General features: G+C 37.3%; 1 protein-coding gene across 5 annotated transcripts in view; it reads left to right on the top strand.

Annotated features, from left to right (window-relative positions):
• The window catches only part of RYR2 (ryanodine receptor 2), a 789,753-nt gene that overhangs the window by 747,098 nt on the left and 20,414 nt on the right, over positions 1–22,241 (top strand). For all 5 annotated transcript variants that reach the window (XM_054448216.2, XM_054448137.2, XM_054448051.2 and 2 more), the window contains 8 exons: positions 1,498–1,584; positions 2,180–2,398; positions 3,907–4,037; positions 5,334–5,376; positions 7,951–8,084; positions 11,789–11,849; positions 16,041–16,187; positions 18,789–18,923. In XM_054448216.2, the coding sequence (XP_054304191.1) occupies positions 1,498–1,584; positions 2,180–2,398; positions 3,907–4,037; positions 5,334–5,376; positions 7,951–8,084; positions 11,789–11,849; positions 16,041–16,187; positions 18,789–18,923 (957 nt within the window). The remainder of the gene's footprint in view (positions 1–1,497; positions 1,585–2,179; positions 2,399–3,906; positions 4,038–5,333; positions 5,377–7,950; positions 8,085–11,788; positions 11,850–16,040; positions 16,188–18,788; positions 18,924–22,241) is intronic.

Raw genomic sequence — 22,241 nt, 5'->3', positions numbered from 1 at the left:
GCTGGACAGCCTTGTTCTAGTAAGCTCTGGCAGTAAAGATGGGGTCCTGTGTGGGGAAATGACACGAACAGAGATGGGGTGTGTACACAGAGGGGAATATCATTCTGAGGTGTTACATTTTGATGTAGCTTTATTATGGTAAATCCTCTGACATATCCACGTATATTATACTGACATCTCCCACTTAATATTAAAACAAATACTTAATGTCCACCATAACCTATTACTTTAAACCCACTTCTCTAGGCTTTATTTTTTCCCAGCCCAATAAATTGTACCAGCTGTTTGCTTAGTTGCTCAGGCTCCCAAATTCAGAAGGTATTGTCTTTGAACCCTCTCTTTCCCACCTTAAATACAACCCAATGATAATTATTCTCAGTTGTTCCAAATACATCGAGTCTGCCCAGTTCTTGCCATCTCCACAGGTACCATTAAGTCCAATCCACCACCATGAATCTCACCTCTGCCTGACGTCTTGTACTAACTTACTTTCTAACTGGTCCTCTTGTTTTCACTCTTGTTCCACTACTATCAGTTTTCACATAGTAGCTGGAGTGGGCCTTCCAAATCATAATCCAACTGCATCAAGCCTTCCTCAAATCCTCTAATAGCTTCCCATCCCACCTAAAATAAAATAATAATTATACTAGAATATTACATTTATTATAGATAATCAACATAATAATAATTATATTAATAACGAACTTTCCCTATATTAACTCATTTCATCTTCAAAGCGCACTTAAGAGTTAAGGTCTTTTGTTATCCCCATTTCACACACAGATGAGCAGAGTGATGCTACAGAAAAGATTAAGTCATTTGTCCATATCCCACACTAGGAAATGGAGGGAGGCAGGCTTCATATCCAGGCAGTGAGGCCTCAGAGGTTGTAAACTGAACCACCACACTGTCAAAGACAAGACAACCTTTTATCAGAAGCCTACAAAACCCTGCCCCCTGCTTACCTGTCTGATCACATCCCCCCTGCCACCCCCACACATCAGTCTCCCTTCTTCTCACTGTGTTTCCTTCTATTTCTCAAACACACCAACATCACTCCTAACTCAGGGCCTCTGCCCTTGTTGCTCCTCTCTTTGACACACTCTTCCCCCAAATATTTGTATGACTTGCTCCCCGCTTCTGCATTCAGGCCTCTCTGTTCAAAGCTCACCTCCTGAGATAAACCTTCCCAGGCCAACACCATCTAAAATAGCACCCCTATTCTCTAAGCTCCTAACCTGATGTAGTTTTCTTCTTAGCATTTAACATTCTCTGAAACTACGTTTTTCACTTGTGGGTATGCTTTTTTATTCTTTATCTCCTCCATGGTGGCAGAAATGTTCTCCTTCACCGTTAGTTCTGCAGCACCAAGAATGGTGCTTTAAACAGTAGGCTTGCTATCAATTGTTTGCGAATGAATGAATGCTTTATTTAAATTGTCTGCAGATTTCAAGCCTCTTGATTCAGTGACCTTCTCATAATGTTTTTCACCCTCAGAACTATTTTGCTCGCAACTTTTACAACATGAGAATGTTAGCCTTATTTGTCGCATTTGCTATCAATTTCATCTTGCTCTTTTATAAGGTATGTACATCTTACTGTTTTAATAACTGGTATAAAACTACAAATAAGCAGAAATGAATGTAAAGATTTCACAATGAACATATCTACTACTGCTAGTGAACATGTCTAAACCTATTATGAAATACTGATGTCTAGGCACTGATATCACTGTTATCTAGGTTAGGCAAGATAGATTTGTTCCTGAGAAGTGAGAAGTGCCTCAGATGAAGGGCATTTGATTTAGCAGAGGGCTTCCCCACAGTATTCCCAGCCTAATTTAGCTGAATATCTTACTTGTGACTATGTCTGGGTGTGGCATACCTGTATTATATTACATTCTTTTGTAATTGAGAGGAGAGCTTAGCCATCTAATTTTTTAGCATGCATTGGAATCCTCAGAATTTTTGGTTGAATAAGAATGAATGTTAAAATTATGTTCATTACTTGCCTTTGGTTTTTGAAAAGCTATCGTTTTTAGCCTTTGCTATTAGTCCTTTCATTATGCAGTGACTTCACATGCAACTATTTGCTAAAAAGGCTATATTTCTTTTGTCTTTTGCTTGCAATGATATCTTAGATGCAGCAAACTGACTCTACTTTAAATGCTTTGAATCAGGTCTCCACTTCTTCTGTGGTTGAAGGAAAGGAGCTCCCCACTAGAAGTTCAAGTGAAAATGCCAAAGTGACCAGCCTGGAGAGCAGCTCTCATAGAATCATCGCAGTTCACTATGTACTAGAGGAGAGCAGCGGCTACATGGAGCCCACGTTGCGTATCTTAGCTATTCTGCACACGGTCATTTCTTTCTTCTGCATCATTGGATACTACTGCTTGAAAGTAAGATAGTAAGGCACCAAGGTACCTGTGTCTGTGTGTGTGTGTGTGTGTGTGTGTGTGTGTGTGTTGCAGGCTGGACCTCTGGGGAAGCAGATTCTGAGCTGGAAATTTTGTGCACAAAGTTTCTGAGGGGAATGCTCCATGAATCAATGCGCATGGGGCAAATGGAGGAAGCAGGATGGGACAGAGGCGAAAGCTGGGCTACTATAGACACAGCAGGTGCAGTCTCCAAAGCTGGGATGCCTCTGCAGGGCTGTCCTGGCCTGGGGCATTGGAGCCTGGCCTTTTTATGTCTACATTGACTAGTCTGCCCTGGGAAGGGGCTATGGCCATGAGCTGTCTTAAAGTAGCTTTCTTTCGTGTACTGATAATTATTCACATAGAGAATTTCACCTATAACTTGGCCCTACAGAAGTGAGCTCACCTACCCACTATGTCTCATGGTAATGCAGTGATACTTGGTGTATTAAGACTTATAGAAATACATTGTATCGATCCTAGGAGTCATTTTATTGTTTTATTATGAGGGAAGTATCTACTGCTATTCTTGGCAGAAATGCCTCATGATTTGTCACACTTCACCCAGAAACTAATGCAGCTTTATCCCTAGAGGCCTGCCAAGGGAACAATATAATTTGGTGAATAGAACCCAAGATAATCTCTCTGAGTGCTCAGGGCTGCCCATTACCTGTCCAAACCTCTTTATCTTTTCCTAGCAAGGCGCTTTTTTACTGTAATGCCTTTATTTCACTTTCACTGTCCTCTGCCTCTGGTTGTAAATCTTGCAGAAGACGTTTGAAAAACCAGGGCTCAGAGTAAAAGACTAGAATGTAAAGAGTTATTCAGGAACTCCTTTCCTCCCATTTATTCTGTTTTATGGGAATGCATATTCTTGGCTATTTCCAGAATATCTGTGTCTATCTGCTGTCTGTGCCTTGTGGAAAGTCTGTCCATGTAAAAAGAGAATCATTATGTTCTAGAGAATCATTATGTTCTGGAGATATTTTGACAAACTGACAGAGATTTTTGCTGATGTTGAAATTAAAATTTATCTCAAAATAGCATGCGGTGATGCTGAGCATGAAATTATTAAAGAGGTTTCTCAAATAAAACTGCACTTCAGTAGCATGCATTTGGGAACATTGCTGCAATTGCTAAATTTTATTTCACTCATTCATGTTGAGAGATATATGTAAAAAGAAAATGATTTTACATAATCATCTGTTCATCTTTGAAGTTTAAAAATGATTTCATTAGTGTAATTATCTATAAGCCCCATGTGTTTAAAAACATATGCATATATGTAATATCTATTCTATCTTGTTTTTCCAAAACCGTCTAGATGCTTCTTCCTGCTTGAATATAGCCGATTCATTTTCATTCCATTTTTACCTTCCTAGAAGTACACAGGAAATATTTCTTTCCAAAAGCTGTTTTGTAAAGATAGTGACCACAAGATATGCCAGTAAATCTAAACTAATTTTAACATATTTATTTTTCCTGTGTAGGTCCCATTGGTTATTTTTAAGCGAGAAAAGGAAGTGGCACGGAAATTGGAATTTGATGGGCTTTATATTACAGAACAGCCTTCAGAAGATGATATTAAAGGCCAGTGGGATAGACTCGTAATCAACACACAGTGAGTAAATAATTATATGAGACTTTGTGCACTCAAAAATTTCCAGACATGAAAATACTTGGTTGGAGTTCCTGCAGATTTGTCAAAAGTTTAGCAGAGGTGAATAATAGTGATATATTCAGCCAAGAAAAATCTAAAGACTCAGCGCCGTCCAACTCCTAATGGATGTCCTCAGTTTTTGCCCTCTGAGTTCTGAATTCCTTAATCAAAAATGGCTTAGAGTTCATTTCCACAGCACTGATGGAACTTCACATCCATTACTCAGCATTCAGGGATGTGTGTAGCAGGAATTGCATGACCTGCAGGCAGGGTTATCTCATCCAAAAGCAGAGGAAGCAAAAATTATTCATTAACGAAAAAGTTGTAGCATTAAAGGAAAATACATTGAATTTTACACCTTGAACATATCTGAGTTATCAACTTTCAGTACCATCAAGCACCCTAGCATGAAACTAACTAAATATTAGGACACGGTGTAAAATGTAAGACAGAAAAACAAATGCTTTTTCTATCCGATAAACATTTAGCCCTGTGAGATCAAGATCCAAACTACTAGCTGCTGTTCTGAGTATAAATCCATCACGAAAGTATAATTTTCCACTGTAAAAAGAATTAGTGCAATAGTTGTAATAGTTTACATTTACTATTTGAGTGAAATCTTTTTAAAATTGTGATTAGTTTTGCTAATTAAAAAGTTATTTGCTAAGGGGTTCCGAGTTGTCAAATGGAGATTATTTATACATGATACATGTTTATTCTAAATACTAAATGTTTTATTTAGCAATCCTACCATTAATACTAATTTCTAAGCAAGTCAGTCCCTTTAGGTAAACTCTCTATGTATTAGTGAAGACGCTAGAGTTGTGCTTCGGTGCTATGCTCGAAGTTTCTGTGAGGATAACTGGTGGGAAGGAGATTTTTTTCTTCATGGGAAAAACAATGACAGGTTTCTAGATACTTTAATTTTTAAAGGCAATTGATAAACACATCTATGTACTGATATGTTATAAACAAATAAATATAACAATGCTACCTAATAAATATGCTCATATTCTTCTCCATTAAAGTATCAGCTTATAATCTTTTGTATATATTTACATGTTAATATTTAAAATAATATTCAAATACCTATGATGCAGGAAATTTTGTGATGTTAACCAAATTCATTGTAAGTTTATGTGGATGGCAGGATATATGTTTACATATTATTTTAAGTATGCCATATATCCCAAATGATATGTTATTATTTGTCATTAAAAATAATACTATCTACTTCTATGCTTTTCTATATTTTAGGTCATTTCCCAACAACTACTGGGACAAATTTGTTAAAAGAAAGGTAATATTACTTGGAATCCTCTATATTTTTCTTAAAGCACAGTTTAGATTTTAATTTGATGTGATTCAGATGTAGAATAAGATATTGAGGTATAATTTATTTGCCTATTAATGTCTCCATTTTTTTTTTTTTTTTTAATTTTTGAGACGGAGTCTCACTCTGTCACCCAGACTGCAGTGCCGTGGCACGATCTCAGCTCACTGCAACCTCAGCTGCCCAGGTTCAAGCGATTCTCCTGCCTCAGTCTCCCGAGTGGCTGGGATTCCAGGCGCCTGCCACCACACCCGGCTAATTTTTGTATTTTTAGTCGAGTCGGGGTTTCGCCATGTTGGCCTGGCTGGTCTCTGCCTTCTGACCTCAGGTGATCTGCCCGCCTTGACCTACCAAAGTGCTGGGATTAAAGGCGTGAGCCACCACAGCCGGCCAAATATGGATTTCAAGAATAGCACATAATGGCCGGGCGGGGTGGCTCACGCCTGTATGCATATACAGGTATATATGTATATGTACACATATATATGGATACACGTGTGCATATGTGTGTACATATGTGTGCATGTGTACATATGTATATACATATATAATGTGTATATATACATGTACATATGTGTACATATATACATATATGTATATTTGTATATATACTTTTTTTTACTTTGTTAGAAGCAATGTGTTCGATTTTTATGTGGAGGAGGTACAGGTGTTTTGTTCCCTCGTGACCTGGCATCTTGAGTCGCACTGCGCTAGTGCATCCGAGCGCACCCAAATTAGGCAAAAGCTTTGAAAGAATAATTTTAAAATGATTTTAAATAGATAATTTGAACATTTTATTCCTATTATTTAATGGAATAAGGAAGAAGCTTCTAAATTATTAAAGCAAGAGTTTCTTGCTTTAATGAAGAAAACTCTATATCTGTAGTCAAATAAATAGATAAACCATAATGGCAGCTAATCCTGTTCCTGGCTTTCCCGCTACGGTACCTAATTTGTCCTGCAGAGAATGTGAGGACACAGTCCAGAGAGAATCCCCCAGCTCACATCAGCCCAGCCCGTTTTTAGCACTGTGAGAATAATGCAAAACAAATGGTTTTAATTAACTGAAGTAGTTCATGTTCATAGGCTCTTTTGGTTTCTTTTAATTTACTTGATTGTATACATTCAGAAAAAGCCAATTTTTATATCTGTTAATCCCTTCTTTTCATCAATATATTTCCTTCTTCATTCACTTCAATCTTGTATTTTCACATTCTGTCTCCTTTTCTAATCTTTTCTCCCGTATAGTGGACTCCTTTTTTGCTACCAGTGATCTCTCCTGCTTGTCTTTAATTGCTTTTCCTGTTCCCTCCATTTTCTTTTTTTGTTTTTGAGACAGAGTCTCACTCTGTTGCCCAGGCTGGAGTGCAATGGCATGATTTCAGCTCACTGCAGTCTCCACCTCCCGGGTTCAAGTGATTCTCCTACCTCAGTCTCCCAAGTAGCTGGGATTACAGGCATCTGCCACCACGCCTGGCTAATTTTTGTATATTTAGTAAAGACAAGGTCTCACCATGTTGGCCAAGCTGTCTCGAACTCCTGACCTCAAATGATCCACCCACCTCGGCCTCCCAAAGTGCTGGGATTACAGGAGTGAGCCACCACTCCTGGCCTCCATTTTCATTACTGTGTGAGACTAAGGAGGTATATGAACCAGAGGCCAATAAGAGCTGTATCCCAGAGTTGGACATAACTGAGCTCACAGGGGAGCTGTGAGCACATCCAAGCCCTGCTCTAAAAACATGACAAATGGGCAAAGCCAGGCAGATGGGACAGAAGAGAAATAAGCAAGGAAGCTGAAGGGGATTGTTAAGAATTATCCCAATGATAGACATGGAATCTATACTAGATAATAATGAAAATGAGGATGGTGACAAGGTTGCAGGTCCTGGTGTTACTGAAGAATTACTGGGGTAAGGATACTCAGGGGAGCGGGTTAGAAAGATGGGCATTGTGGCCAGAGAGTTGAAAGGTTGAAAGGATGCCACCCCTGTGATGTGCCCCCTATTGGCTTGTAGAAGTCTATGCAGAAGATCATTGGCTGGGGAGTCAGGCATGGCCTGGTTGCTTCCTAGACCCATCTCATCTCTTGCTGAGTTTAGCAAACTTAGGCACATTACATGAAGTTTTCTAAGGTACAGTTTATCTGCAGAATATCAATAACATGAAATCTGTATATTGTGACAGTCACATGGAATGAAGCATAATTTCTGACACAAAGTATTAATTTAGTAAAGGTCGTTCTCATTCCATTTCCCTCCATTTCTTATGCTTTTATTTCAGCTCATCATCTTCTTTGGTATGTCTCCCTCTCTTGAATGAGAGAGATCTTGTTCCTCAGATAGGTATTATGTAAAATGCTGTGAATTTGTTTAGACCTTAAGCAGTGTGACCACAGAAGATGAGCCATACACTAGATTTTAAGTGATTGTTAGGGCAAATATACAGTAAGTATGAAAATAATTAGATGTTTTATACACACATATAGATGATGTTACTTAATGGTTGAAGCCAACAAAATGCTTTTTCTCATACCCCAAGGTTATGGATAAGTATGGAGAGTTCTACGGCCGAGACAGAATCAGTGAATTACTTGGCATGGACAAGGCGGCTCTGGACTTCAGTGATGCCAGAGAAAAGAAGAAGCCAAAGAAAGACAGCTCCTTATCAGCTGTGTAAGTGTTACTTCGGCTCTATCCTACAGACTTAGATTGAAAGGGGAAAACATTAATACATTTTTAAACTTGTGCATTGATTTCCTTTCCTTCAATGTCAGAAGAATAGATAGATGAGGAAAACAGAAAGCATATAAAGTCTACTTTTACATTTCTTGGTATTTGGAACTCTGGAATTATTGGATTTTTTTTCTATTAATTTTTGGAGGTGCCTTTTAATATTTACAAGAGAACAGACAGACTATGCATGTTTTTGACTTAATTTGCCTTTTCTGTCTTTAAATGATCCTTAAATCTAAGTAAAACATATGCAAAAACTCAATATATGGCTGTTTACTGGTCATTCCTGTTTGAAAAAATGTTAATTTTCTTATGTTTTGGAAAAGGGAACTATGTAGCCCTTTTATTTAAAATGTTCAGAGGAACTTATATTACTTCATAATTATTGTATTGTTTTGAATAGCAAAGGCTTAGTGTGTCAGAAATAATATACCGTCATACTATTACCTGTAAAGTTTACTTCAAGATGAAACACTCTTTATATACTGCTTTCATGGAATAATATGTTTTTAAACCAGTTGAGTTGAATGCACCTGTGTTTAAATGTCACACACACACACACATATATAGTGTGAGTGTACAGATATATACATACATACATTTAGCAAATTTGATCAACTGAATCTCTGGAATAAAAGTAAAACGTGCTTTTAAAAACATAATTGCTTGTTGTAGTCACAATGATTTTGAAAGAAACATAATACTTTCTCTTAACATGATTAGGGATGTGATGGTTACTTTGAAAACATATTTATGGTTCTGTGAAGCAGTATTATTTTCTTAATCTGTTAGCTAGCATTAAAAAGATAGTTTGGCTGGCCTATCTCATTGGTCATATTGTTTTTATCTATCTGAAAACTTATTAGAGCTACTTTGGTCTTTAAAATTAAGGTGAACTTGTTTTTGAACTTATTGAAAACAACTTAGATCAGCAAATATGAATTAAGGTCCAAAATATTACTTGAGTACTCTAGGAAAACAAATGTATATTTAAAGGTTGTGCCACTGCATGTAAAATGAAACACAGATGGGCAATCCTTAGGACCTGTGTCCCTTATGTTAGAATATCATATGAAACAAGAACTAGGGTGTGAGTGAGGCTGAGCATCCCACAAACATTTTCAGATCCTTAATATGCAATATAGAATTAAATAGTTTTACTGAGTTATGCATTTTCTGTGGTCATATTTGTGACTCTAAAAAAAAGTCTGAAAAAATAGAAGGGAAGTTTAGACTGTTTTTCTACTATGAAGAAATAGTTTTAAATTGGCATAGTTTTCTACCATTATACATAGTAAGTGTTTGTAAGTTTGACCCCTAGCAAAGTACCAAGAAGTTCATATGGCATTTAACACCTTTACATATGGAGAATAAAATTAGAAGAATAAAGTTCTGGTAAATAATGTGCAACTAGGAAAAAGATATACATACAATGTCTCTTTACTAAAGCATTCAGGAAGGTCAGGTTTTAAAAGATTATCCGATTTCTATATGAACACTATCTTAATATGAACATTCAAATACAAGGATGATTTACATATTTATTTATCAAACACATAAGGCTTGGTATGTGAACCTTTAAATAAGTGGCCAGCTCCATTCCTGGGGGTGGAATAGCTGCAAGCAGTCTGGAAGGCTGCATGTGTCTTCATTGGTGTCCTCACTGGGGAGGAAAGGAGCTCATGTCTCAAAACATCTAGCAAAACTCAGCTTCCCGGCTATAGTTTACCCTTGACTGGAGCTTTGGCGTCTCCCCGCCCCCAACCAGGAAGGCCGTGTTCTGATTGGCTTACCGCAGCCATGGCCCTCCCCCAGAGGTGGGGTCAGCCTCACCGAAACATCATGGCTACCACTTACGGGTGAGAAATGAGTGCTGTGTGATACTGATGTTATACTGTCACACTAATGTATGCTAGAAATGGAAAATAACTCATAAGAATAATTTTTAAAATAAAATAAGAAACCACCATAGGAAATTCATAAATCCTGATATAAACCATTATTGTGTTTTAGATTGCTTTAATGTAAAATAATTATGCTCCCATGCAAACTACTCCATTTTCTCCCCCAAACTCTTCCTTTTTTTATTTAAGAAAAAAAATTCTTATATTGAAACCTGTTGTAAATATTTGTGGCACTTTTTTTAAAGGCTACTGTGATAATAAAATTAATTATAGTTCAAAGATAACTTTATTTAAGGAAAAAAAATTTATTTATATTCCTGGAGTAAGTTAAATGAGCCTTAACCCTTGGTGAAAAAAATCTCCTAAAAAGTCACCTTCGATTTGCAACTACTTAGCATTTGTAATTTAAGATTAGCCTAATTAAAAGAAATGATTGAAGAAGTCAATAAAGACTAAAACATTAAGTCTAGAGAAACCCTTTAGAAAATAATATTGCCATTATGTTATATTGCATTATTTCATATCAGTTACTTAGAGCTGAAATATTGGAAAGGCTGGCAAAGTTATAATTTCTAGCCTATAAATCAGTGGCAAGTTCTGAAAAAATGAAAATTAACACATATATTTTAATATACGTGTTTGTAATCTGCAAAGATCACAAATATTTACTTTAGGATTTATTCATTCAACATATGCATATTTAGACATTCAGTGTGTGAGATATTGTGCATGGAGCTGGGGAGTTCACAGACAAGTGAGAGTGAGAGAGGCGTATAACCACCTACATGCATATACCAGCACCCACAACTGTAAGACAATGTGGGAAATAATAATAAAAGGAATTGTCTACAAAATGCTATGAGAACTGAGGGGAGGGGCTAAATTCCTGCCTGGATGGAAAAGGAAACAGAGGTGAATTTTCTGGAAATGAAGTAAAAACAATTTAAAAGCTCTTTCATTTATAAAATAAGGTAGTTGTAAAATAAATGTGTATATTTATGCTAGCTTTTATTATTTGCATCAAAAGTTATTCTGTTGGAATGCAATTGCAAGTGCATATGAAAGTCAGTAAGGAAATGTTTGATGTGTACATATGTTGGCCAGTTTAGTACAGTTTCAAGGAATAAATGTTATATGTAGCTGGGCGCAATGGTGCATGCATGTAATCCCAGCACTTCGGGAGGCCAAAGCGGACAGATCCCCAAGATCAGGAGTTCAAGACCAGCCTGGCCAACATGATGAAACCCCATCTCTATGAAAAAAAAAAAAAAGAAAAAAAAAATTCGCTGGGAGTGGTAGCACATGCCTGTAATCCCAGCTACTCGGGAGGCTGAGGCACGAGAATCGCTTGAACCTGGGAGGCAGAGATTGCAGTGAGCCAAGATTGCACCGCATTCTAGTCTGGGTGAATGAGTGCAACTCTGTCTCAAAAAAAAAAAAAAAATGTTAATACTGAATGTAGGAAAGGAAAAGGTGAAAAAGGACTATTTTTAAACAACATACGACAAAGGTGATGGTGTTTTGTTTTCCAAGATCCTCTAAGAACACATCATGAAACTCTAGGATACAGTGTCAGAGTTGGCTCTCAGCTCCTCCCTTGGCATCTGGGATAGAACTAGTTCCCCGAGAAGGTGTCCAAGTCTGGTCCCATTGAATGTGAAGGCCATCAGGCTCTCGCAAGCCTATGAGTCTTTGGTTAATGTGCATAACTACACATTTTTTTTTTTTATGTCATTGCAGACTGAACTCCATTGATGTGAAGTATCAGATGTGGAAACTAGGAGTCGTTTTCACTGACAATGTAAGCCTACTTCATTATCACAAAAGAAAATGCACTCTGATTAAATAAGTCTGTGGGAGTTCTGCAGATGGAAGGATGGTTATTTAGAAAATGTTTCAAATACCAGTTCATTTCATACAGACCAGATCTAGAGAGAGACCCACAGAATGATATGATTAAGGAGTCCATCTCTCATTCCATTTCTTTCAATAGCTGAAACATTAAAATGAAAATATATGAAAAACTGAGATGCAGATTTGTGAGTATGTTCATTAAGGTTTTAATTGGACAATGGCATACTTCAGTTTTATAGATGTTAAAAAGAAACTCCTAAATAATTTTAAAAGAACATTAATTGTGCTAAATTAAGTTTTCCCCAAATTAAGTACATTAACTTATGGAGTTTTATTTTTTTTATTCTCCTTTTACCAAAGAGCCTTTGGAGACTAAATATAGGGCCCTAATATATATCCAAATAAAATAGAAAAAAATTACCTATTACTAAAAACCGCCAGGTATCTCAAGATTTCACTCTTTAATTTTAGCACTGACTTTTATAGTTAACATTAGTTCCATTTTCCTATTTAGAAGCCTTTGATAGCCCCCGAATTTTCCTGCCTCTATCTTTACCCCTTCCCTCATCCAGCCATGGGCCCAGAACTCTGGGTGTCTTAGGAGCATTCTCTAAGAGTTCAAAATCAGGTCTTCCAAGTATCTTTCAGAACCGTAAACTATTAATACACTATCTTACAACTAATTTCTCATCCAAATGGGAGCAACTCCCCTGAATAACAAGAGGGCAACCTCAACTTTGGCTCTAGTTGGCATTTTCCATTCAAGTGGCCAGTCCATCTTAAGTTCTGCCTGCGAAGCTCAATCTTCCATGCCACAATATTTGCATAGCCCACTTTTGCCCAGATGCAGCTTCTGCCCAGATGCAGCTTATCCATAATATTCACCTTGCTATGTAGTTTTTTTGTCCTCTTGATAACTTGGGCATGGATAGATCCAGGACGGAGTCTTTCCTCAGATAGCGTTCTGCTACCTTAGTAGGCTTTTATCCACCTGCAGTTCCATGGCTTCTGTTTGGCCGATCGCCTCTCAACATGTATTCATTCTTCACTATTACTGTGTCTCTCTGAAACATAGCCAGGGTTACCAGATGAAATTCAGAATTCCTAGTTAAACGTAAATTTTAGATAAGCAGAAAATAATATTTAGCATAAGTATGTCCCAAATTACTTCATGGGATATATCTAAACCAAAAATCATTTATTCTTTCTCTCTCATTCAAATTTTACTGTGCAGCAAGCACATGTGTAGACCACACGTGCACCTTTGGCCCAGCTTGTCACTTAGGTCCTTACTCATCTTATGCCCATAAACTTTCCTTTTCCTCAGTCTTTGCATTTCTTTTTTTTTTTTTCTTTTTTTTTCTTGAGATGGAGTCTTGCACTGTCGCCCAGGCTGGAGTGCAGTGGCACGCTCTCCGCTCACTGCAAGCTCTGCCCCCTGGGTTCACACCATTCTGCCTCAGCCTCCTGAGTAGCTGGGACTACAGGTGCTGCCACCATGCCTGGCTAATTTTTTGTACTTTTAGTAGAGACAGGGTTTCACCGTGTTAGCCAGGATGGTCTCGATCTCCTGGCCTCGTGATCCGACCGCCTTGGCCTCCCAAAGTGCTGGGATTACAAGCGTGAGCCACCGTGCCCAGTCTTGCATTTCTTAATGCCTCATTAGATTAGCTCCATCTGAATGTCCCATGGCAAATTTTCATCATCCTTCTCCTCTGCTCCTCCCCACCAAATCCAGTCTTCAGTCTACAATTTTCTCTTTTAGTATTTTTGTTCTTCTTACTACCTAAGCTTAAATTATTCGTATGGACTCCTCCTCTTCTTTCTCCCTCCAATGCATGTGTTTGATTATTTGCTGAATCTTGGTCCTGTTTGTGTCCTCTGTAATTCTCCCTTCTATCTTTACCACTTTTGCTGCTTTTTTGGTTCTGGTAACCTCACCCTGGGGTTTGTCCAGTAGTCTTCTAATTTGATGGCTGTGCCACTTACAATGTTTTTAGACGATAGCTTAACTGGAGCAAGCTCACTTCCTCATATGTAAATTGGGGCTAAACATGCCTATTCATCAGAGATCTTGCTAAAATAAAAAAGAGACCACGTGTGCAAATATACTGAACGTTGACCAGCACTTAGTAGGTGCTAAAGAAATTTTCCTAAAATGCCATTTTTCACCAACCATTATCCTTCTCATGGTACTGCAATGGCACTCAAGTTCCTGTGGGGTACACAAATGTCCTTTAACTTGCCCTCAAGCCTCTCCAACACTGTCACACTTTTCCAACTTGGCCTTGCAAAAAGGAACCCACCACTCAAACCAAATTTTCCTTCCCAAGCAAACTCTGTTTAGTCTTACCTCAGTGTGCTTTTTAAAAATGCTGTTTTCTTTTCTGCCACTTGACCTCTAGCTTCAGTTCCACATGGTCCTTGAAATCCCTTTACTAGCTCAGCCCCCTCTTTTTATTCTCTGTGAAAGATTAAGATATCTTACAGTCAAAATGAAGGTATCTGCCGCTTCCCCAAATGGGTAGTTTCTGACTCCACTAGCAAAACATTCCTTATGGAGCAGAGACTGTAGTCCCATAAGTAAGAGCAGCCACCGTATTTTTATTCTGCATTAGTCCTGCCCTCCCCCAAAAGTATATTCATTTTCCAGCCTATGTGAATAATCGACATTAATTATAATCCAGGAGACTTCTACAACAGTACCAATAGTATTATTAGGGGTATTACAGCTTTCAGTGACGTCACATGGTATTTGAGTTTCTCCTAGACTTACTGTGGCTCATGTAAAGTGAGATGCTTGGTTAATAAAACACTTCATATAATTTCATAACTAGTAGGTCTCAGCAAATACTGATTTAGTGAGTGAATAAATGAAAAGCAAAGAAGGGAAGAAAAGGAGGGAGAGAAAGCGACTGGTTCTTTGGTTGGCTGTAGAGCAAGGGTTCTTCTCTACTGAGGAACAGTTTTGTCTGCTAATGATGTTTGGCAATGTCTGGAGACATTATTGGTTGTCATGACTCGGGGGAGAGGTGGGGTTGGTGCTGTTGGCATCTAGATGATGCTGCTTGCCATCCTACCATGCACAGAATAGCACCCATAATAAAGGATTATCTGAACCAAAATATCAATAGCGCTGGGTTGAGAAAGCCTGCTGCGGAGTAGGAAGTCAATAAATGTTTCTCTGTCGGAGGATAAATAACAACGACAATTCCTAAAACACTTTAAAACTGTTTTAAAGGAGAATGACACTGATCTTTTCAGAACAAATTAAGTAAAAATGAAATACACAAAGAACAAACTGATACAGCTAACTAGAATTGTAAAAATGTATAGTGAGCCAGGCGCAGTGGCTCACGCCTGTAATCCCAGCACTTTGGGAGGCCGAGGCGGGCGGATCACGAGGTTAGGAGATCGAGACCATCCTGGTTAACACAGTGAAACCCCGTCTCTACTAAAAATACAAAAAAATTAGCCGGGCGTGGTGGCGGGCGCCTGTAGTCCCAGCTACTCGGGAGGCTGAGGCAGGAGAATGGCGTGAACCTGGGAGTCAGAGCTTGCAGTGAGCTGAGATTGTGCCACTGCACTCCAGCCTGGGCGACAGAGCGAGACTCTGTCTCAAAAAAAAAAGTATAGTGTACGAAGATGAAGTAAATGGAGTAATTAGAGTGAAATCTGAGTTGCTTTTTATTTTTTTAATTGACATATTCATGGGGTACCTAGTGATATTTTGATAAATATAATGTAATCAAATCAGGGTAATTAGTATATGCATTATCTTTAACATTTATCACTTCTTTGTGTTGGGAACATTTAATATCCTCCTTCTAGCTATTTGAAACTATATATTATTGTGACCTGCCGTCATCCTACAGCGGTATAGAACCCCAGAACTCATTTTTTCTATCTAGCTATAACTTTCTATCTTTTAACAAAACTCTCCCTATTCCTACCTCTCCTTTTTCTCCCCAATCTCTCTCCTACTTTTTACTTCCGTGAGATTAACTTTTTAAGATTCCACACGTGAGTGAGAACATGTAGAGTTGAACTTTCTGTTCCTGGCTTATTTTGCTTAACCCATAACAATAGTCATGCATTCTGTTTTCTGACATGTTTTCCCCCCGTTTTGTCTTAATAGTCCTTCCTCTACCTAGCCTGGTATATGACTATGTCTGTTCTTGGACATTATAACAACTTTTTTTTTGCCGCTCACCTTCTCGACATTGCTATGGGATTCAAGACATTAAGAACCATCTTGTCCTCAGTAACTCACAATGGCAAACAGGTAAACAGTTTATCTTTTTCCCCCCTTGCAGAAAATAAAAAAGCAACAAATAAAGCAAAGAAAAATAAAACTACCCCTCAGATGACAATGTACAGTTTTAAAGATTTTTTTGAAGGGAGGGTCTGCACCTGTTCTAAACTGCAGGGATTAGTTTGAGGGTCTCCTAGGTCTATACTCAAGCCTTGGCTTGACTTTGGATAAATTAATTGAAAATAATAAAAGTACATACCTTACCAGATTTTTGTGAAAATGAAATAAAAACAAATGTATATGCCTTAACACAGCCCCTTAAGCACTCAGGAACTTAGTTATTATTTTGTTCCTAGTATAGTATTTGCTCCACTTGCTATTATGGAGAGCCAAAATAGGTTACAGAATCCTGATGCACTCATTGTATTAGTTGTAAAATATGAGATGCTGCATTTTAATGTAGTATTTTAAAACTGGATATTCATGTACTCTTTACTTTTAAATTGAGCAAAAAGGATAATGTTTCATATTTGACAAGGTCATGCTGACTCGGAAGAAAACTGGTCTAGGTCCAGAAAATGCACTTATGTTCTAATGGAACCTGTTTTTAATGTTAAAACTTTCCATTATCATGAAGCATATTGCAGAAGTATGCATTTATTCATTCATTTGCTATTTTTCAAGTGTCCACTGGGTGGTAACATATTCTGTGTTAGTTATTTGGATTAACAGAATCCTTCATTCCAGAGTCTTGTAGCCCAGCACATTTTAAAATAATTGCCTCTCTAAAAGCTTTGAACTGGGTCCACAGTTAAGGCCACGTTATCATTAGTTTTCTAAATTTCAGCACATGATTCTTACATATGTCACTTTAGGTCCCGAGTATGACTACGATGTGCACGGCAAGTCATGGGTCTAGTGACAAAAAGTCTATTTATCTGTCAGTCAGTTAATAAGATGTGTTTGAGCTCCCAGTATATGTAGTAAAGAACTGGAGATGCCAAATGTATGTGTGTTTCTACATAAAAGGTCTGGCACTACTTTCAATTAATGAGCTCTGTGGGGTTTCTTTCTTTTTGAGGTATCAAATTTTCTTTGTTTGTTTTTAAGACAGAGTCTTGCTCTGTCACCCAGGCTGGAGTGTAGTGGTGCGATCTCGGCTCACTGCAACCTCCACCTCCTAGGTTCAAGTGATTCTCCTGCCTCAGCCTCCTGCATAGCTGGGATTATAGGCACGTGCCACCATGCCCGGCTAATTTTTGTATTTTTTAGTAGAGATGGGGTTTCACCATGTTGGCCAGGCTAGTCTCAAACTTCTGACCTCAGGTGATCTGCCTGCCTGGGCCTCCCAAAGTGCTGGGATTACAGGCATGAGCCACCCCACCTGGCCTCAAATTTTCATTTGTAGAAATATGTAGAGCTTTGTAGTCCTAACAAGTAAAACATGTAGAAATTCACAGTAGCCTTGTACTTCATTTATAGAAATGAATGAAACCCTCTGTTAAGATAACATGTTTTCTCCAGATAATTATAAAGTGATTTTGTAAAGACTTAATCAGCATAAGCAGTTGCAGTCAAGACCATAAAGATGTGCTGTAATCAGAGAAAGTACACATAAAGATAAAGCATGTTAGTATGGTCGAATTTCTGTGATGAAACCAGAAATACATTTTCACCAACTTGGTGAAAAGCCACATTTTTAGCATATACATATTCTATCAAAAATACTCTACAATTCTATCATATACTAATAGCTATCCAAAAATTAAAGTATAATTTGGAATTAAAAACAGATTACATAGAGCTGAAAGACCTTTCAAATGGAGACATTTAATTATAGATTGAGAAAAATAGCCCTCAAGATGGCGTTGGTCACTAGCAGTGGTGTTTTTCACTTTGGTCATTGTTTACAAAGCAAGGTTTCTCAGTTTTAAAAAATATTTATATTATACATTATTACTAGTTGTGTGTCCCCAGATTTCAGGGGCAATACAAATTTCTATTTAGTTTGGGATATGACTGAAAATTAAAAAATAATTTACAGTCATAACAAAAACAAAATGCGTTTTATTAGGAAAGTAATTTATAGAAAATAGCCCTCATAAAGTGAAGAAAGGGCCGGGCATGGTGGCTCACACCTGTAATCCCAGCACTTTGAGAGGCCGAGGTGGGCAGATCGCCTGAGGTGGGAAGTTCGAGGCCAGCCTGACGAACATGGAGAAACCCCATCTCTACTAAAAATACAAAATTAGCTGGGCGTGGTGGTGCACGCCTGTAATCCCCGCTACTCAGGAGGCTGAGGCAGGAGAATCGCTTGAACCCGGGAGGCAGAGGTTGCAGTGAGCCAAGATTGTGCCACTGCACTCCAGCCTGGCGACAGAGACTCTGTCTCAAAAAAAAAAAACAAAATAATAAAATAAAATAAAGTCTGACAACTTGATAAAGAGAATATGAAAATAAATGTCTGCACGAGGGGGCTAAGAAAGGTGAGAAATAAGTTATGGATCCCATTAGCTTCTAGTAAACACGGCTGTGTTCTCACTAGAGCACTCCCCACCCACGTAGATGTCACATGCATCAATTGTATGTCCTACATTTCTAATACCTGTTCCTTGTCACATTGTTTTCCAGCTCGTATTAACTGTTGGCTTATTAGCTGTTGTTGTATACCTATACACTGTGGTGGCATTCAATTTTTTCCGAAAATTCTACAATAAAAGTGAAGATGGTGATACACCAGATATGAAATGTGACGATATGCTAACAGTAAGTTCATAACCTTTGATCTCATACAAACAAAAATGTCTCCTGCTTCTGCAATCTAAGTAATTGTGTATTTATTCTCTAACAGTACAAAATAGAAAATAGTCTAAACAAATAAAAAGTTGCATGGCTCTTTAAAGAGTCAGCAGTTTTCAATTGTAGCAGAACATAAAGGAGCATTTCTGTCAATTTTCCATATGTGCTGTGCAGCCTAATAATTAGAATTGCTGAGTAATGTACTTAGAACTCGAAGGAGTGATGTCATCGCTTAAGCTTGTTGTTCACATTTCCCAGAGAACATTTGGAAGCCTTAGTTTTTTGCTCACCTTAATGACTTTAACTGAAATTACTAAATTTCAAAAATATATCTCTTCATAGAACTACTGGTTTTTGCTTTTATATTGAGTATCTTGGCTTAAATGTCTATTTTGATCTTGGTTTTCAAAAATCAACAGCTGTTAAAGCTTTCATATTGCTTTATATCACTGTTCTACAACCTGTCTCTCTAATATTGGCAAATGAGAAGTTATCATACATGAGATCTTAGATGAGGAAGGACAACATGAGACAAAATATGTATCACTAGCTGGAAAGAGATGTATCCTTCAGTAAGCTCCTCACAATAATACCTACATCATTTGTGTTGGGGATGTAGGTAAAGAGGCTGATATAATGACACATAAATTACTCTAGAAGCAATAGCCCAAAAGATTGATGAGAATGACCAGTATTACAAAGACTAACAGTTAAAATAATTTTGTACTAAAGAATGACAAATCAGTGGGACAGAGTAGTTCAGAAACAGATGCAAATACTCATGGAAATTAAAAGATGATAAAGATCTTTTGAAGTAATGAAATGAAAAATAATTTAATAAATGACATTAGTACCATGGACAAGCTGTTTGGGGGGAAATGATAAAAATGGATGCCAACCTTGCTTTTTAAATAAATTCTGAATTGAGCATATTTTAATGCAATAAGAAGGAATAATCACAAGACAGAATTTGATGCCTTAAATAATAGTAATACTCATTTTTACATGGAGAAGGGTCTGAGTATGACATAAAACTCAGGATCTGTGAAAGCATAAACATTATTTGAAAAAAGAGCAACTATAAATAAAGTCATAAAGGCAAATGGTAAACTGGGAAAGATATATTTAACACCATAACAAAGGGCCATTTTCCTTAATCTACCAAGTTGTTATCACATCAATAAGAAATAAGCCAATAGAAAAACAAGTAAGTCACATGACCAGACAATTCATGGTAAAATTAATTCAGTGGGCTTGCCAATTTGAAAAGATGCTCAGCCTCTGTCAAAGTGAAAGAAATGCAAATTAAAACAATGAAAAAAAACACTTTTTACCTATCAGGTTTGCAAAGTATTCACATTTGTTAAAACCCACAGTTGGTGAATTGATGGGAAAAATCAGCATTTTCATGACTCTGGTTGGGAATTTGAATTGACAACAATTTTAGAGAAGTTTTGTGATACCTATCAAATTTTTAAGTATATATATCCTTTGACCTATTAATTCCACTGCTAGTAATTTACCTAAAGGTTTACTCACAAATAAGCCTCTGTATGTTCAAGGACATTAGCTGCCCTCACAAGCTAGGAATAACCTAAATGATCATTAGTAGTGTCCTGATTAAGTCAATTATGATAAATCCATAACAAGTATGCATCTGTTTGAAAATGAGAGAAATTCATATATACAGATATGGAGAGATATACAAATTACATTTAATTTAAAAAAACAAGATCTTGATCAGTATGATAGGATCCTAATTGTGTGAAATTATATATACGCAATAATTCACATTTTTGATATGGTAGAATATGCATAACATTTTTCTGGAGGGATTTATTCATAGGACACTGTGAACAAGGATTCCTACAGGGGTAGGCCCATAGATCACAGGGGAAAGAAACTTGTTTGCTTTTCATTGTATAGACTTTACTCCTGTCTGAATTATTGATACTATTTCTTTTTACCATAGGTATTTTTTTATTTTTAAAAGCCTAAGACAGTTTTTTCCCCACCATGTTATAAAAGATAATCTGCCTTCAGTTATTCCCAAAATTAGTATAACTACATGCAGTGACTGTTTTCTGGCAGGGAGGAGAGAACAGAACATACAGGTGGCAGACCTGAGGGAATTAAAGGACAGAGGTTGAGGGAAGCTCTGCTGAAACTCGATGTTACATTTTGATCCACTGCCTGTTCTTGAGCCATTTATTTATAGCCTGAATCTCTTATTTGTGTAAAGAAGTTTTTCTGTATTTAAAACTTTGTCATAAATGATCATTAATATAGAATTGCCCATCGTTCCTCTCCTTTAAACAAATATTCTTTTATTTACTAATTTAGAAATCTTCAGACAAGATTGTCATTCTTTAGCTTTTCAATATTAGGCATTTTGTTCTCTTCCCAACTTTCTTTTTAATAAAAAAATCTTGAGAATAAATAACTCTCAAATGAATTGCAGGTTATTTAAAAATTGGGGATACATAATAGCTTGCTGACATAAAAATATTCACTTTTCTTAGGTCAAGATTAAATTTTTGAAGGCTTGGAACTTCAAAAAGGGATGCTTTTGATGGAGAATGCAGGGGAAAAAAGCTTTCAACTCATCAGTCCATACATAGTTGACAGCAGAGCAAATCATATTGTTCATGTGAAAATCATCTGTAATTTTCAATATTTCCCGTCATGATTGCCGTTCTGAGGTGTTTCACATATGACTTTGTGATTTCCACGTGCTAGTGACCTACTTGGAGAACACGGAGTATCAGAGCTGAAAGGACTCTGATGTTCATGGTTGTTCATCCATAAACTTAATTCCTCAACTGGAAGAAAATGCCATCCCAGTTACAAATCCACAGTCTTGTAATGTAGATTTTTTTTATTTGTCAAGTGCTTATACAGCACTTGGCTATAAATGATATTGTGCCAGGCATTGTCTCAAGAGCTTTACAAATATTAACTCAGTAGTCTCCTAATAACTTTCTGCTGTAGGTTGGCACTGCTATCCTTCCCATTTTACAGATGAGGGACTGAGCTACCAAGAGTTTGAGTAACTTCTCATAAGTCACACAGTTAGGAAGAGGTGACACTCTTCAACCAGTACTCTAAGTTACACTACCTCATAGATAGTAACTGCATTAATGCTTCTGTTATTAATTTTAGTGATATTTTTATACCAGGCACTTGTTAAGGATAAGGCTTCAGTAACTACAGTCCCTGCCCTCATTTGCATGGTAAGCACCTTTCTAGAAATTCTGCTAGGCTCATTCTTTTTTCTAGGATCTT

The sequence above is a fragment of the Pongo pygmaeus genome, chromosome 1, assembly GCF_028885625.2.
Source record: "Pongo pygmaeus isolate AG05252 chromosome 1, NHGRI_mPonPyg2-v2.0_pri, whole genome shotgun sequence".
Classification (NCBI taxonomy): Eukaryota; Metazoa; Chordata; class Mammalia; order Primates; family Hominidae; genus Pongo; species Pongo pygmaeus.
Note: the sequence above shows the minus strand (reverse complement) of the source record. Positions and strands in the feature narration are given on the sequence as shown.